General features: G+C 39.1%; 1 protein-coding gene across 8 annotated transcripts in view; it reads right to left on the reverse strand.

Moving 5' to 3' along the window:
• Positions 1 to 494: 494 nt before the first annotated feature.
• Positions 495 to 18,800, reverse strand: part of MAP7 (microtubule associated protein 7) — a 107,058-nt gene continuing 88,752 nt past the window's right edge. For 7 of the 8 annotated variants that reach the window (XM_026844237.1, XM_026844234.1, XM_026844240.1 and 4 more), the window contains 8 exons: positions 16,523 to 16,706; positions 14,453 to 14,648; positions 12,864 to 12,965; positions 12,533 to 12,583; positions 12,384 to 12,441; positions 9,861 to 9,999; positions 2,996 to 3,222; positions 495 to 2,315 (listed from right to left, as the gene is read on the reverse strand). In XM_026844237.1, coding sequence (XP_026700038.1) covers positions 2,305 to 2,315; positions 2,996 to 3,222; positions 9,861 to 9,999; positions 12,384 to 12,441; positions 12,533 to 12,583; positions 12,864 to 12,965; positions 14,453 to 14,648; positions 16,523 to 16,706 — 968 coding nt within the window. In that variant the 3' untranslated portion in view covers positions 495 to 2,304. The remainder of the gene's footprint in view (positions 2,316 to 2,995; positions 3,223 to 9,860; positions 10,000 to 12,383; positions 12,442 to 12,532; positions 12,584 to 12,863; positions 12,966 to 14,452; positions 14,649 to 16,522; positions 16,707 to 18,800) is intronic. The other variant, XM_026844233.1, reaches the window with a different exon arrangement.

Here is an 18,800-nt window from a genome sequence, read left to right on the forward strand (position 1 = left end):
TTTTTTTTTTTTTTTTTTTTTTTTTGATTAGTACACCTAATTCTACTCCCAATTCCCTAGCTTTTCATTTGTATGTCAGGCCCTTGAAAAGGAGGAAGTTTTCTCTCTCATTTGAAGCAAACCTGGACTGGAATGAATACAAATATAAATTGTTTTTACTGCAGTCCTGTTTAAAAAAAAACAACTAACAACAAACCCACACATGAGAAATGAAGCAGGCTTTTCATCTCTCTGCTGCAAACAGTGAAGCGAACATTCTGAAGTCTCACAAAAAACAACCAGCATAATTTAAACCTGAGCCTAAATGAATCCTCAAAATTGAAGGTAAATCTTAGTGGATATTTCTTTCCTGTTTCTAGCTGTAAGTGATTTTTCCAGTAAAGAGATTAGAGGAAACCTGAAGTTTTAAGCAGACCAGGAGTAGCAAGAAGAGTTTTCCATCACAGATTGACTCCTGTTTCAACTATGCAAGAAAATAAAAATATAAATAGAAGTAAATATTTCAAACAAGTTTTATTTGGTACTTACATGCTAAATATAGGATTAAAGAAAGACTACATGTTTTGGACACTTCAAAATACTGTGGCTATGTACATGGAAAACTAAAGAAAGCACAAAAGGAACTCAATTCATTTTACTGAGTCACAAGCCACTATTGAAAGCATTCTGACTGAATGGCTGTTTTTTCCCTTCCATATATATTCTGGCAGATGAAGTACCTTTCTCATTGCATTTCCATTGCTTTTACCGCATCTCCTGTTTAAGATGAACAGTTGGCAGCAGCAGAAAGCAATTTCTTCAAAATTCTAAAGCTTTTCCCAGAAGATTTCTTCAGCTAGCACAGGCTTCCTGCACAGCTTCCTAGAGGCCTAGCTCAGTGCTCACTAAAGGCAAGTGCAGGAATCTTAACCGTACATTCTCTGGTGACATGAACTGAAACTGTATACCTCCCTTTCCACTAGCCAAGGATCTACTTGCCGACTTCAGTGAGCAACGCATCAGGCACTGGTTGGTGCCTCAAGTACTCAAGAGTGAGCTCTCCCTATAACAGCATTGTTTATCAAAGCAAAAAAGATGCAAGATTTTACAGTTCTGCCCAATAGCAACCAAAGTGAGGGATGGAATAATGACAGCAGAAATCGGCATCAAACTAAAGAGAGGGCAACCTGCATTGCTCCTCTTATCACTCAAACTGCACTGCTTTACAAAAATCACACACTACATAAAAAGCACAAACAACGACCATTTTCCATTTGCTCTGAAACGAGCAAACCCAAAAAAAATCCCCAAACCTGCTTCATCATCCAAAAATCAAATATTTCAGGTTTCACACAGTCTTCAATAGTCTGATAAGGCAAAGTCTTCCATCATTGGGAACAGCAGCAGTTTACAGGACTCGGAACAAGGTGTTTCCTTGTGAGTGTGTGCGCGCATGCGTGCATGTATGCGTACACATCTTTTACAGTATTGTGAACATGGATGTAACTAAAAAAATCAAGTTTGCAGTATTGTTTTACCACATTTTTCTAATTTATTCAATTAAACAATTTATTTCTGTACTGAACAAAATTCATAAATACATTATCTAGGAGAACAATAGGTTTTCCTCTTGTCCATGAAAAAATAACGCTTTCAAATTTTCACATTTTAAAACCTGCCATGTTTTGTGTTTTTAGAGAAAATGCGAGAAGATCATAGTGACGTCTCAATTTACAGAATGTCCCTGTAGGAATTACATTTACAAGAACCTGATACAGAAGCCTATACTTTGCCCCCATAATTAGAGTTCTCTGCAATAATATTTAAACCAACAGGTTTAAATAAAACACCCCATTAACTCTACTTGTAGAGCAATGAGGTATTTATTTTTCAAGTATTAGAACCACAAAGTGTAAAAGATTCTTTGCCAATTTTACAATTATGCCCTTTAAACCAACACCCATCTTTTTTAAAAAAGAATCACTCCCACCACCCAAATCAGCCCATTGCTTTCAGATTCCAGTGTCTTCTGTCTTAAGGAATGCACAAATATCCATTTACTAACAGAAAAAGCTTGTTGGAAAAAGCCATATTAAGTAATGCACGTGAAGCATGATTTTTCTAGTGATGAAAGCTATTAGAAAGGTGACCCAAGTCTATTCCCATCATTTCTTCTGCTGGTTTTACTAAAGTCCTTTCAAAAAAGATATTCAAGAAATCTTTAGAAAACTGGAGAGAAAAAATAAAACACTCCTTCATAGCATGGAAGAAACTCCACTGACTGCAGAGATGCTCATACCACCTTTGGTTCTTCAGGAGAAACAATCAGATCACTTCTACAACAGAAGTTATCAAAAATGACAGATTAGCAAAGAGTGACAATGCTTACCTCAAAATGCTATACATTTATGCAATTATTTTATTGTAAGATGATTTTCCTTACATTTCCTAGCCACAGGAAAAGAAAACGGTAATCCAAATTAATTTGCTAAATTAGTACCTGTTTACCTAACATCCTTTAAAAGTTGGGATATAATTCAGAAAAAATCCAGTGTGCTGCAAAGCATCTCTCAGTATTAATGGCAGCAAGAACTTCATGAGGGAAGTACATCCAGAATTTTACATAGCAGGTAGGTACTGGCTGCCCTTCTGCCTGTGCATATCTGTTACTGCTCTTGCAGAACTGGAAGATGATTGCTGATCGTAAGCGAGGAACAGCAGCTCTCACTTAGCATTTCTGTTTGAAAGCACAGGGCAAACATTTTCAAGCAAGTTCAAATGGCAGGCAGTGCAGTGTAAATGAGAAACTCCCCTCAAATAAAAGAAAAGGCCTCACCATAATTTGCACAGCATCTGTATGTACTTGGCATGCACAGCTTTACAAAGAGGAGATATGCTCATTTCCCAAAAAAATACAGGGTTTAAAAATGCTTAACCAATTTATGTCAATTAAGAGCTCTAGGTCCTCTGACAATTACAACACATTACAAGTGTTAATGAACCAAGGCAAACCTACCTGCTGTTTGATGTGTTTGAACACTATCTACCTGAGGCAAGAGAGTCCCCTTATCTTCAAAGGCTAGAATTGGATTCAAAGGAATTTCAGGAGTATTGCTTCCGTCATTGTTCATGGCATCCAGCCGGGATGGTTTCGAACCAATAGGCAGGTTTATGATCTCTTCAAAGTTATCATTCTGCATAGACATTCCATTCTCGTTTGCATTTTGCTCTGGATTGAGATTGCTGAAAGAGAAACACAGGTATTTATTTCCTCATACACTTAATCTAGAACAGAAATTTAGTCCTCCTCAAAGCAGTATTACAAATAAAAAAGCCTGCATTAATCCCGAGCATTGTTTTAGACAGTAAAAACAAAACTACTTCTACCACAGTAGAAAAACTGTTTTTGCAGCCAAGTATTAGATACGCCTTCCCTCAAACACACAGGATTGTTACATTTGGCTGCACCATCCCCAGACAAAGTACTTTACAGACACTGCAGTTCTGAGAAGTGACTGCAATGGGAAGCAGTAAGAGCCCTGCAGCACCACCACTATCTTGAGTCACTGACCTAATGCCATTTACAGCCTCTAACATATTTTTCAGCTCTCATAACCTTTGCCATATCCCTCCTCTTATTTCAAATCAATGTAATTGCTTTTGGATAAGATCACTCTGATTTTTGTTATTCCTTGGATCACCTCCTGCCTCCAGTTTTGGAGCAGCCTCTTCCACCTGCCACTTATCCTGAGAAAAAACTCCCCTAGCAGTGCAATTCTTTCAGTCCCTCCTCCCCTACAAGTTCTTAGGGCTTTTTCCCAAGGCACTACCCAACTCTGCGCTCATCCTGTTGATCATGCCCAAGACAAAAGAAACACCACCCAGCATCCCTCACGTCAATCTGCACTTTCTTTTCCATCTCCCACTTGACAGAGATGCCTTATGAGCAAGCTCTTGTACATCTCCCCCACTTAGGAGCAGTACAAGCACAGACACACTCTCCAATTACACATACACTCCTGAGAAGACACATGATCATGTCTCACAGTCTTGCCTCTCCCCTCTCAACCCTTTTATGAGGCGCTGTACTGTCAAATCCCGCTGTCTTTGCAGACAGCATGTGCACTATCTTGCCAGAGGGGAGAAACTAAGGTGCTACTTCAGTGAACAGGATGACAGTAATGGGACCATGAGCTCCTTGAGAAAGAGCATGTTCTCAACTGACACTCAAAAAACCATGTGATCTTTCATATATGCTTCTTAAGGCCCTCAACAGTTAGATACTGACAACCCTGGGTATCTATTCCCTATTCGGACCACATCACGACTGTTCAGGTTGTCTGGAAATGCTTCAGCCACAAAGGCTCAGATGCAATTTTCCTAGATTGAAACTAGGCTATCAATTTCCTCAGGCTGTTTCTGAGCAGGTGGCTTGGTTTCACAGGCTTATTTTCTCCTGACAGTACATTTACTAGTCTTAAAAAAACCTGCTTGCAATTAGCATATGGTTTATTTTCATTTGCTGGCTTCTTTGGGTGTCCAACTCTTCACAATTACAGAATTGTTTTACAGTACTTCCCAAGAGTCAGAAAATAATTACAGCTCTTTTGAAAGTGGCAACGCTTCATCCAAAGCCCAGGTTTCCTGTGAGAAAAACATGCTGCTTTTCATATGAAGCTTTTCCCAGTTTCTCGAGCCATCACCAGTTCTTTTTAAGAAAGGCATTCCCCTTTTTTCATCTGTGGATAAGCTGAGCAAATTTCAAAGTGAAAAATATATTTCACTGCACTGTGTTTGAGAGCAAAACCAAAAACTCTGATGGCTGCTTGGGAGAGGTCACAAGTCACATCACACTTTTGTGTCAAGAGATCCACATCTGTAAGATGAGGAGCAGAATCTGTGAAATGCTTTAGGACTAATAAAACCTGCTTTATAATGCATAGTTATTAGGTTATTATTCACTGTAAGGTATCCTATTACTTCATCCCCATCTACTGCCACTAACATTACCAGAGCTAGGATAACATGGCAAGTTTGATGGATGGGGTAAGAAAGAGACAGAAAACCAGCAACTGCTCATTTATATAAATTAAACAGCATAGTACTTCAACAAGTATTAGTACAATGAAGAAGCCTCTTGCTTCTGCAAACATATTTTTTCTATCCAACTAATCAGCTGACTTCATAGATAAATAGTTCTTTGTATTTATTTGTCATTGCACTGCCAGTATCACACACCAAGTTAGACCAGGATTCAGACTTGAATGACGCCTTTTGAGACAGAGAACCCTACACAATCACAAAGGGGGTACAAAAGAAGAAACCATGACTATGAATCTTCTAAATTTTAAGCTATAAAGTTTTTATTTTATGCTATCTCCTCCACCAATTTGCTACTAAGGGAGCAAACTGTGAAGAAACAAAGGGAAAAATGGAACTGTGGAATTAATTTCCACTGGACATTTTAGAGGCCACAAGCTCAAAAGGAGATCAGACAAATTCCTAGGAGAGTGATATACCCTCCAGCTTCTGGTAATTAGTAGCTTTGGGACCACTTGAGCCTATGGTTGCATCTGGACCACAATGCTTAATAATCCTTCACCGACCGGTGGATCTCCCTACTTACTTAGGGAGGGAGCGTGAAAGGAAAAAAAAAAAAAAAGGAGATGGCTACAAGCCATTAAAGCAAAGAACACAAAGTAGTAATGGATTTTTGACCTGCTACAGATGTTGTTACTGTCTTATGGTACGTTCTTAGCGATGTCTCAGTGTCCAGTGCAACACTGGAGATACAGCCTTTGAAGCATACAATATTGCAGAAAGAACTGGATCATTTTGGCATTCTAACATATTTCATAAGCGTGCCTGTAGCAAGACATCTGTGTAATAAAAAAAAAGTTGCCCAAGTTGTTCAGAGTGCATTTCCAAACATAACAGTCTTACAAGCATCCAAAAGACAGCTTCATGGCAGCTAAAAAGCATCTGTTCAGCTTTGCATTTTGTTCTGGACACATCAATATTAACAAGATAGACTGGAGGAAGTTGAAAGAAGAGCAGCTAATTTAATTAAAGGACCTGGAACATCCAAAAAATTAAAAACTACTGAAAATTACATCTGGTGTTGGTAATTTTAGTCAAAGCTCTGCGTAGATATAATCTGTATTTAAAGAATTTGAAGAGACTAAAGAAGAAAGCAAGCAGGACAGAATTTATAATGTCTATTTCTGATCACCCACTGGAAATCAACATCAAATAAAAAAAAATTTAAAAACCCCTCAAAACAAAACCACTGATTTGTAGGCCTTTGTAAAGTGCCAAAATATTTCCACAGCTGCTATTCCTGATCTGAAAGACAGTGTCAGTCACCTCATTTATTGACACGATTTTAGCAGAGGTGTCACAGATAGACATTAACAGCAAAATGGACCCCAGACTTTTGGATGCTTTATTTTTAATCCACTGAGACAACAGCACTGAAATCAGCCAGCAACTGAGGAGCTGGAGGCCTGAAGAAGGGAAGGTAGTGCTAAAGCAAGTTTCAAGTGGGCTATCCCACAGACCGAGCAATGAACACAACACAAGAATTTGAAACCAGTAACATTCTTTTCCAGGGCAGGTTATTGAGGCAATCACCCTGTTTAACTATGTATTTCTAAAAACTGGTCGTCTAATCTATCCAGACCCAGCTCCCTTTATAGGAGATGGAGACACACAGATGAGGTGAACTGCCCTCACTGAAGCCCACTGCAGGTGTTCACATAAAGCAGCACAGAAAAAAAATGGAATTACAGGATAAGAACAAGTAACAATAAGGAAAATACTGTCAACATAAACCACTGTACTGAAATAGCTTTCTGAGAAGTAGCAGACAGGATCTAACTTGGGCAAAGAATTAGAACGTGGTGAACAAGCAAAAATCTGTAAGTGGGAGATGGATTAGGCAGCTGTAATGGCTATCCAGCTCCAACTCCTATGACTGTCCTTCTCCCTGGTTTCTACTGTTCAGTAAAGCAATTAAAAATTAGAATCTGGAAACAATCTTGTTGGAATCTTTTATAATTTACAAAAAGTTTGAAAAGATTTTAACATTGTCTCTTATTTTCAACATTTTTTCATTTGTTGTAAAAAAACCCAACCCCCAGCCAGAATCTAGCCAGAAGTTAATGTGCCATTCATGTCATAGTACCCATGAACTACCAGTTTGCTCAGTAATTCTAGGTACTTTACTGTGTAACTGGAAAACTTCTGACCCAATCTCCATTTAAAAATATAGTCAGTGTGGCCCTTTCCATCGTACTACACCTAGATGAGAAATGTCTTCATTTAAGTTTAATTGTGAGCCTTCTCACCGCAGACTTATAGGTCAGATGTAAGGTCACTCTCTTCTCCATCTCCCCCAATAATAATTCACTATTTTTCATTAGCATTCGAGCATTAAATTGTTTAACTAAATTTACTTCTGAAGAGGACACTCAGAACAAGCATAGGTGGTAAAATCAGAACCCTTGCAGTACCACTTAAAACTACGTGTCACAAAAATCATGTTCATGTTCAGACACATCATTTTAACTCAGACAACTAAGAAAAAAGAAATTGTTTCTATGAACTGAGAATTCCTGTAAGTATTTGAAAAACTTGAGTGATAACATGGTAAAACAGCTCAAGTCACAAGCAAATACATCTGTTTCTTTCTTTCACAATGTAAAGTGAAGAAACTTCAAGCCTAAAGAAAACTGATTAATGATCATTTGTTTAAAACACAGGTTTAGGAATACCAATAAAAATTTTGGCAAACTATTAGGTAGGGTAGATGATTGCACCAATCTATCATATACAATAATGATTACTAATAAAACTAGTAACTGTTGACAATAGATGCTAAATAATGCAGCAGATCACAGCATTTTCATTATGGTTTATAAAGATCAGTTATCTTGGAAAGCTAATGAAATTCCAGTACAAAAAGCTCTGCACTGCTAATCAAAAGCAGCAGCAGAGAATGGTGAAGCATTGAAATCAATTGCCTTCACCTGGCCAGACTTTTAAAAATCTTTCTCAATTGCGTTGTACTCATGACCATGGAAGCAAGCACACTATTTCCAACTGAATCCCAGGCACAGAGCCGACACAGGATGAATGACATGATGGGGAGGAGTAGGGATGAAGGATCAGCACTCAGGCAACTTCCTATTATGCCCCAGAGTAGAAGTCCTTATCTCCACACAAGCCTCTAGTAGCTTTCCAAGTCACTCCTTCACCACTACAGGTGCAAGGGATGAAGCACCTGCGCTGTCCGGGGAGTGACCCAACTATGCGTATTCTGACCCCCAATACAGGTATTCTGGGTTTGGTCACGGAACACGGACCACCAATCCTGTTCCGAGACATGCATTCAAGCCAGACCCCAGTGCTGTACAAAACAGACCCACCAACACCTGCACTACTTCTGTCCTAGACCTGGTGAAGCTTCCCACAATTCCTACACTGTAGGAGAAGAATGAGACTGACTGTTGCTCTAGGCCTTAAGAATACTCCTTCACTCCCTACTCTTGCCCATGCAAGCACATGCAACAAAAGTCCCCCAGGCAAAACATTTTTAAGTTCTGGTCAGAAATCTAAGCTGTCTTGCCCTTAAAACATGCTCACGTCTTCTCCAGACAAGAGCCAAATCTTTTTTGGGGGTGGAGTGAGGTGCTCACACAAGAAACCATCTCCACCTGCTGCTGTTGCGCATGCTACAACAGCAGGTATATCTAGCTGTTTTTCAATCTCATTTATTCATTCTTCATTTTGGCCATTCTGAGATTCCTTGCACACAGATTATAATGCTACAGGACAGCATTCATTAGTGTGACATTTTATATTACAAACATCAAGGTGCATATAAGGCTGATTAACATTTAATAGCCGCCCAAGACAATTACAAGGCAGCTCTGTGCAGGTCATCCAATGCAGTTCAGTGCTCAGTGTCACTGACAGAACTTCTCTCAGCAGGAGCATCCTTATCAGCATGACAGCAGGCTAAAATCCCCCAGGCATATGGAGGGACCAGAACGCAAATTCCTCCTTCAATTAGTGCCAATCACACCCTGAAGCATACCGCCCATTACAGACGGTGTGATGGCTTCCCACATTCAAGTTTTTCCATACATATTCTGGCACTACCTGCATAAAATATGAAAGGACTAAGGGATTATTTGGCTATCTGCATTACTGAAATTGAAATAACTGACAGCTCATGCTTATGTAACAGATTTCACTCAGTTCCACACCGAGGTTTCAAGCATTTCAACAATTTCTCAAAGTCTGAGTGACTTGCTTCATGGCTATAGAGAGCCTCCCCAAATTCTCCTTATAGAGAACAAAGGGGCTTTTTTAAAATGCAAAGCTGAAATGAGTAGTTCTGTATCTCATGTGAAAGACTTTTGCTTAGTAAGCAAAACTTGCTAACACTTCAAGCAATTCAGAAATCGAAACATCCAGGTTGAAAGCACAGTGTTCATTATTCCAATCACAAAGCTAGCACTGCAAATACAGAGTGGCTTTTATGAATCTTAATTCATGGAAAGAACAGAAAAAAATTGCCCTTTCCATTAAGTTTCAATTTATGTAATAATTGTTAGCAAACAAGACATTATTCCAAACACTGCAAAGGATTTTTACAAAATTATTCCTTATCACTGGGCAAAAATGGGTTACTGCTATGTAAAAGATGATAAAGTTCCTTTCTGAACACAGGAAAGGATAAAAATAAACAGGAAACAAGGCAGATTGAACAGCTGTCTCTTATTTAGTTAATGAACACATGGATCTGAAAATAATTTATTACTCTAGTAACCCTCATCATCTAAATACTCCCCAATATTTTGCAGTGTTCTTACCTGTCCATGTTTACAGGGGGTTGATGTGAAACAATCACATGTGTGCAGGCGATGGGTTTCCCATTGTGCGGAGATTGCGTGGCATGCTGAAGCTGAGGTCCTCCTGCAGGTTCCAAGGGAGATGCAGGACTGGTTATGACTAGAGAGAAAACAGGATTTCATGAAACCAAGCCACATCATCTACCTGCAGATTAGGATAAAACATTTCTTATAAAAATTAGCACAGTCAAGGCAAGCTACAGTTTTAAAAAATAATTACCCCACCCCCTCCCTCCTTTGTCATGTTTTTGGGCACACAAGCCCTGTTTCAGGTCCAAAGTAAATACCACAGATTTCAAAGCCATAGCTTTAGATATGAGAATAAACATTTTACAATGTTATACAAAACTTCAACACATAAGCCAGTGGTCAAAATAGGCTGGTATCTGACAGAGTATTATGCTGGCACTTTCCAAGCATCACTACAGAACAGGAGAACACTGGGATATCATCAATTCCATACACAGGTGTTTCTTGGTTCCTGTGTCACTGACTGCAACCCAAGAGGAAACCAAGAGGAAGAAATCTCATGGGAGGGATACTTCTTTCAACAAGTACCAAATTACTACTATAAAATGCTGTAGAGAGCAACCTAAAATTAAGAGTATCCTTGTGCCTCATCCAAAGACCATATGGTAGATGTTATTGGCCTGCCTCAGGATGTTCTTTTAGAGTACAACTACAGCCCTCTGCATTGTATCTAAAGTCACTCTAATTCACATACAGCTCAATAAAAGGAAGGAATTGCACCCCACCCATGCTATCATCTGTTCTGATAATCACAAGGACAATTTAGTATTCAAGGCTTGGACACATATATCTCGCTTACCCAAAAACCTCATCTGAGGAGACCCTCCTTCAGCTGCTCTTGTTTTGCTATGCTCTAAATGTTTGAGCTGAAGTCTTCTACACTGAATGTCTTAGTCTGACCTTTGACAAGCTTTTACACAAAGGATAGCAGCCATACAGGCTTCAGTGCTTCCACAAATGGAATAAGGAAAATACATTGGCTTTAACATTTAAAAGAGAATAGCAGAAGAAAGTTCTGCTTTGAAAAGGCGAGTTATCTCCTATTTTGAAGTAGAGGCTAAACAAATGACAAAAAGGTGATGGATTGTTTCATTGTGTGATTTGGCCATTCCCACAAAGGTCTCCTCATATTTTGCCAAAGAGTAAAACTGAAAAAAAAAGAAAAATCAACATTTGTTTATAGCCAGAAGTCTGTTAGAGCCTAATATGTAAAGTTAGAGTTGGCTTAAATATGTCCATTAATTCATACCTTTAACTCAACAGCATATCTAGTTAAAGCAAAGCTGAACAGTAGAGCCACCCTGAGGGTGAGGGCAGTTTTCTCTTTATCCAGTCACTCAAGTATTCCAGCCTTCCCTTGGGCCTGGGGAAATGGAAGTCCAAATTCTTGTATGCCTGAGGAAACTGACTCCTACCTTGGGCAGGAAAATGCTAGCCACAGGTTACAGAGCTATCTATAGCTTCAAGAATTATTTAAGTGGTCTGTAGCACCTTCAATAGTGCCTGCAGCAATAGATGGCATGTGAGATGCATTCTGTATTAGCAGTTTCCAAACTTTTTTTCCCCCTAAGATGATATATAAACAAGTAACTTCCCAAACACACATAATGAAATCCATGTCAAAAGGTTTCCTGGCAGTGCTATTACTTGTCCTCCATGTTACTCAACTCAAACATAAAAAAGAAATAAAGATTCATGTCATTTAACGTGTTATGCTACAATAGGATAAGCCATTTGATAGCTTGACTTAAGTATCTTTAAATACTGCCAGTTCATACTTGGTGATTGTTGAATATGAGCTACATTTTATTTTGCTTCCTTCATTATAAGTATTAAAATCTTACATAAAACTTTACCTTAAATGACCATGAAAAAAAAAAAAAAATACAGGGAACGGAATAGAAGGGAAGACTGAAAGTGTGTATGTGACAGGGAGACTAAGCTTTTGTAGGAGCTGAATCTTGAAAGAAATAGAAATTAAGACCAAGTGAATAAGGCAGCAGGTGTGGAAGAGAAAAATCACAGGAAATATTTGGATAATGAACAGTTTATTTTGATGACTGAGATGAAACAACCCTTCAAGAAAACGGAGTAAGTTTGCAACCATGTCTGTAATACTATGCATAAGAAATTATAGAATCAGTTTCTTCTGTGATCTGAATGAGAAAAGAATTTGTTTCTTTTCACTTTATAAGTAACTAAACTTGGTAAGGAACTCCCTCTCTTTAAACACCAATGTGATGAAGTTGTTAAAACAGCTGTCTCATTTGGTAATGGCTAACTACCTACATAGAAAGGCTAAATAAACAGTGTTTGCTAAGACTTCAGTTCTACTCCTCTCATGGCTTTCTTTACTGAAATTAGTGTGCCAAGTTTCAGAACTGTATCTCAAATTGTTGTGCTTAGTAGGCATTTATTCACCTGTTTTGCTCAGGGCACAGTTAAACACAATACCTGCTTCTCCGGGAATATTTGCCTTTGATATATGTCCATTTTGTTGGTCACTGGGTTTCTATAAAGGAAGCACAGTTTTGTCAATTAAAAATGGAATTTAAAAAGTGACATATGCCTGATATTTACACACATTAAATAACAGCACTGACCTTATCTACAGCTTCTACACGCCTAGTTCTCTTCATGATCTCCTCAAGCCTCTACAATGAAAGGTAAAGGGGTAAAATAATATTTACTGGCATTAATACAAAATCTTGCCCAAACAACAACTGCTTGTCATTTATCAGTTGCATCAGTTTATTGCAAAGAGATGATTTATTACTGTTGGCAATATTCCTTTCACTTTCACATCAGGCTACACATATGAGGACTGCAGCTTTTTTGAGGGAACATTTATATCATGGATAAATTTCTGCAGCTGAGGTGGAAGCAAACTGCTAAGGCAAATGAATTACAGTTTCTCTGCATGTACTGAGTTACCTTCTTCCTTTCCAAGCGCTCTTGCTCTTCTCTTTGGAAATGCTTTTCACGTTCTAAGCGAATTCGCTCTGCCTCTTCCCGTAGGCGAGCTTCCTCTTCTTTCTGAGTTGATGGTAAAAGAAAAAGAAGTGATGAATAACTTACTATTTAAGGACATATTTACACTGATATCTGCTTAACTATGCATATCTACAACACCCTGAAAAGACACTTCTGGGGTTTACAAGTCACCAACAATCTTTTCAGACTGAACTGCACATTCTTGATTAATCTCCGTGTTTTGCATAGCATTAAGAGATGCACAATTAAGCAATGGACACCATATTTGGTTCTGTGCCTGTTCTGGGGCATGTGCATGAAAGCACACCAGATGACAAATGAGGAATACATTTTCTAACCTTGAGCATTAAAACAGCAGCCAGGAAAGTATTAAAGAGATTCATGTTTTGAGTTGTGGATGTTTTTGAGAGTTAAACAAAAGCAGCAGAATGTTTTATTTGGCCAACAGTCTCCTTGCTTAATGAGACCAAGGACAAACAGCCACAAGTACATTTGCACAAGCTTTCCATTCCTCCTTTTTTTTGATTAAATGTAAAACTCATCTGGAGTACACTGTAGAGAGGCCTTTCACCCTGACAGTGACAGTGCTGTATGATGGAACTACTACAAGAGTTCACTTGTTACAGTTGCAACATCCAAAAAAAAATTTGGCCATGCATTAACTCTGAGTCCTAAACTGGGGATGTACCTCAGTTTGGCATTTCAAAGAAAGCAGCATACATCTGAAAGAAAACTGCAGTTTTCTGTAGTTTCTAAACAATATTCACTAACACAACCCTTTAAACATTTATTTTCAGAAGCATACATTTAATTATATACCAGAAGAAAGAACTAATGTCTACTAGGCAGATTGAAGTACTGAATTTTGGAGGCAAGGAAGCACAGGTGAGAAGAGAAGAATCCTATCCACAGCCTCTCCTAAAGTTGATAAACCAACATTATGCCCATCTAAAATGAGAGCACTTGAAAAATTTTAGTTTTATTTATCTATTCTTATGTCTTTTGAGTAGCCGCTCTCATTTCAGGAGGACTGCACCAGGTAAAGGTTCTCCGTGGTTTAATTAAAGTGATCAAAACCTACTTACTCCTTCCCACTAACCCCACGCAAAAGCAGTATTTGGCATAGGATTAGAACTGCACAGTGCTACATCTCCACCACTCTGAATAGTTAGTTACCTTTGCATCTAGACTTTCTCTCTGTAATTGTGGGGACAAGGAGTTCTCTGGTATAATACCATTCACTAAAATCCTCCATGATTTACTGGGACAGGAAAGGATTTGTTCTAAATAAATTCTACAGTGAAAAAGACAAAACCAAAACTCAAATCCCTACCACGTTTTTATCCAGAAAAAATTATCTTTACTCTTTGAACCATTCTGTGGAATGAACTCTGCCCTGACCCTATTCACTTTATATATAGCACTTAAATTTTAGATATCCCTCTAATCTAGGTGCTTCATAAGAGATGTTGCTTCATCTACTTTGCTGCCAACCAGACTGACACAGAAATTCCAGGAGGGGAGTATACTTGTTTCTGAATGCGCTCCATCTCTTCTTTCTCCTTCTGTTCTCTCTCCTCTGCCTGTCGGCGCAAGCGTTCTTCCTTTTCCCGCTCCTCCTCTGCATCCTTTCGTTTTTTTTCTGCTTCCTGTCTGCGAGCTTCTCCCTCTTCTCGGCGAGCTCTTTCTTCAGCTATCCTCTGTGACAGCTCCTCCTTCTTTTGCCTGCAATCATGAAACAAGGATAAGAAAAATAAGTGAAAAAAAGAAGGGGCAAAACCCAAACCACCAGATTCCTGATCCAAGACACTAGCACTGCAGAACAGCTGGATAAAGGCTGAATTGCTGTCTCATTCATAAGTTGTCTGTTCTGCTTCCAGCAGGGGCCAAAAGTGAAGCCCTATGGAACATAAAAAAAACTTTGCAAGGCAATACCAGTACTTTTCCAGCATATGCCTGGCTTCTACTGATCTGTGACTCACATACTTTCTGAATTGGAAACAGTATCACTGAATTTAATACATCTTGTAAAACACTTCGTTGTGTAATTTCAGTTAATCATATTTTGAAATAGCATATTTTTTTGACACCCATCTTATCTTGCGGTGATAACTCCTGAATTTAAAAAAAAAAGTACCTAATTCTGTTGATTTTTGAAGGTTACCTCCTAACCTCACTTAATGCCCCCTCATCCTTGTATTATGGCAGTGAGTAACTTTTCCCCATCACCTCTGATGCTACCCAGATTATTTAGGGCTTTGTAGCCTATCATATCCCCACTCAGAAGTAAAAGGCAGTCTTCCCAGCTGAAGAATCCTCAGTTGTTTAGTAGTTTTTCATATGGGAGCTGTTCGATACTTGTGATTTTCCCTGATGTCTGCACTTATCTTCCCCATCTCAAAAAATCAACATTCCAACAAAAAAATCAACAAAACCAACTCAACATTCAAGACATGAATTCACCTTGGATAGTTTAAAATGACATTTTCCTTTTGTTCTCCTTTTCTAGTAACTTGTAACAATTTGTTTTGTTGACCATGACTCACCTGATGCTTTCATATACTCAACTCCAAGCAAGATCTGTTCCCTCATAAATAATTAGCCCAGAGACTACAACCAGAGTTAAGATTATTTCCTTATACACATTCCTTTATGCTCTGCAGTACTGCAGTTCAGCTTCCATTTAGTATCTCAGCAATATATGTCTGAAACTCTTCACAACTGCTTTATCTCACTGAAGACCAGCATTATCTCACTGGCCACAACTCCATTCAAGTTCATTTATGAAGGCACTGCACAGAGACTGAAAACTCCTTTCATTGTGAAAGCTGATCACCTTTTCATATTGATCTTTAACGTGGTGAATAAATTCTAAGACAGACTCTTAATGACACAGCAACTTATTTTCTTTAAAAACCCTTTTTGAGAGGGACCATGTTGTAAGTCTTTTGGAAAGCCAAGCTATTTTAACTGCCTCTGCCTTGTTCCTATGTTCAGCAATGTTTTTAAAGAACTATAACAAATTCCAGAGAAATGGCATCCCCGTGAAAAGGTGCTTTACTTGTGTCATAGCCACAGTCATAAGTATCCAGATGGGATACTCATTTGCTAGCAGAAAATAAGACACAACATCATTTACCTTCCAAAACTGCTGGAGATCTTGATTTTAAATGAGAAAACAAAAAGGCTTAAGTCACAGCTGTTGGACACCTAAACACCACCCCTGGTGGTGTTTACACCTTACAATTCAAAGTAAGAGAAATTGTGCCAATCACAAAGTTGAAAACATCTGTGCAGAGTCCTCTAGCTGGAAGAAACAAGTATAGCTTTGCTAATCTCTAAGGAAACAATGAATTTCAAGAATATGTTCTCACCTCCTGTCCTATTTTAAAGCACGATTTGGGATAAGTTTTAACTTTACAGATCTACTTAGCTATATGTTGTGCCTACAAAAAAACCCAACAGGAAACTGTTTTCAGGGAGGAATTTGTGCCTCCTGGCACTTGGTTACTGTGCTTCATATATCATGATATAACAACAGAATATACAAAAGAAGTGGCTAAAAATATATCATGTCCATGGCAGAGGTCTAGAATCACCTTTCAAGCTCTTCTCTCTCCCTCCTTTCTTGCTCCTCCCGTTCCCGCTGCTCACGGGCAAGGCGCCTCTTCTCTGTCAGCAGCCGTGTTGCTTCTTCAGGGTCAGTTGTACCTGCAGAGGTCTTTGTGGGGATGGGGGGTGGAGAAAGAGCTGGCGGAGCAGGAGGTAGGGATGGGCTGGCTGCTGAAACAGATAAGGAAAACTAGTTTATGCAGACACGTAGCCAAGACACTCTCTTGAAAGGAACAGAAAATTGCTTCAAACACTCTATAAAATATTTTCAAGCTTACATGCTTTTATAAACAGTTCAGAGGAAGAAGAAATTTCTGGGTGCTAGGTGTTCACATTCCTTAAGGGAAGCTTGTTTATACAGGATATGTGAAAGCAGCTGCAGTTAAAAGGTTAAGCCAACTTCTCTGTCAGAAGAACAAATGCTGATGGGTGCCTAACAGGAGTTATGATGACTTAGTAAGTCCCTACCACCACATTTCTTAAGTTTGCCCAACGCTCTTTGGAGAGCAAAAATGAAACACTGTGCTATTATATTTTCTCTGTCTGAGAGTCTACATTTGAAAAGCAGAGACAGACTTCTGGCCAGTCACTTTTGGTTATTTGATCTCAAACATCAACTGTCTGAAGTGATCTGCAACAAGGGTAGGACACAAACTATCATCAATTTTGTAGTTACTCCAACCTGAGAAAACTCGTGGGACCAGAACACAGCTTCTTAACAAGCTTTGCCACTATTGGTGAACTATGGCTTGTATACAAATTTTAATAGCATCTTCATGAAAATTCTACATCTAGGACCAGCTTTGGCCATCCAGTAAAGAAGGTGTTGTTACAGGCTTTTCTCAAGTAAAACACACTAGTTCACATTTCTGTAAATTTGCCTGGTGTTCTCTAGAACAGGTATGGAATGTCTCAAGTGCACTTTTTCTCTAGAGGTGAGGGACCATTACCAACACACAAGCTAACTGAAGGAAGCATTCCCAGGGTAATCATCTGGTAACTCAGGCAAACATGGATAGGGAAGACTTTGAACTGTCAATGGAATCAGATTCTGATCCTAGAAAGATACATGTAAAATAAGTCATCACAAACAACCAGGAGATTATTTTAAATCTACATTTCTAATCACCCTTTGGGATGCTGCAGCATTTTTTTTCACCTCACTAACAACTTCCAAGAGGGATTTCCTCTCTGATGCCCCCCTCCTACACCTCATCATGTATACAAACACAAATTCAGTTGCTTTCTCCGTGCTGAATGCTCACATCTGCTGACTTCTCTGCCCTCTTCTTCTATCAAGTAAAAACTGTGCAGCTCTTTTTATAACTGCATCGGGGCTTTCACCTTGAATTCAAATGATACATGTACGCCAGTAATTTAAAGAGTGCCAGGGCCTGTTCTCTAGCCCTAAGGTGAGCTGGCACAGTTTAGGCTCAGCCAGAGCACTATTCTCTCACATTACCAAAACAAGTATTCAGTCTGCCCCCAGAGAACAGTCCAGGCCTGGGCTAACCTCCAAAATGTAGCTGGGAACTCAGAAAATTCTGGATGGTCAAATATAAAAAGGTAAGTAATTTGATCATTCTAAAGCTTAGGAGCCCTCCAGAGCGATGCTCTTAGTAGCCTTAGGGACAGAAGATAAGAAAATGTGTGGCCGTGACTATAGACGATCAGAAACACACCAGATATACTGTTTAATTATTACAGAGGCTAACTGACAGAGTTCCTGCACCTTGGCCCTTTTTAATTTACTGACATGGACCAAAGCAGGGCTGTCACTCTTGAAGCAGAGTTTTTGCTGCTTGAGGCTCACTTCTTGCTGCAGGTACTGAAGCTGGCAGGGTAACAAGTAGCCTGTTTAATGCACACCTGCCCTGCTGTCAGAAAAGATTACAACAGCTTAAACAGGCACACCCAGAATACCTTTAAAACTTTATTGGTATTAGTAAAATCATGTGAGATTTGAATAGCTCCATCAGTGATCATTACCTGCTGACCTCCTGGCTCTTGTGACTATACAGCTAGCAGGCAGTTGAGCCAGACAGGTTGAAGGCCAATGCAGTTAACTGGCAGAAATCAGCTATGTTCACCTGCAACACAGACCTAGGAGAATCAGCAATGTCTCTCTAGCTCCAGATGCTGCACTTACCCCTCTTTAGATTCTTACATCCAACCAGTGGCTGAATTTTGGCAGTCTGGGCCTCCATTTGCAGTACAAAGCCTCACATTTAAAATGCTTAGCCTGAGGTCTCAATCTTTAGTCTC

This window comes from Athene cunicularia (assembly GCF_003259725.1).
Source record: "Athene cunicularia isolate RWA chromosome 3 unlocalized genomic scaffold, athCun1 chr3_part1, whole genome shotgun sequence".
In the NCBI taxonomy this organism is placed as follows: Eukaryota; Metazoa; Chordata; class Aves; order Strigiformes; family Strigidae; genus Athene; species Athene cunicularia.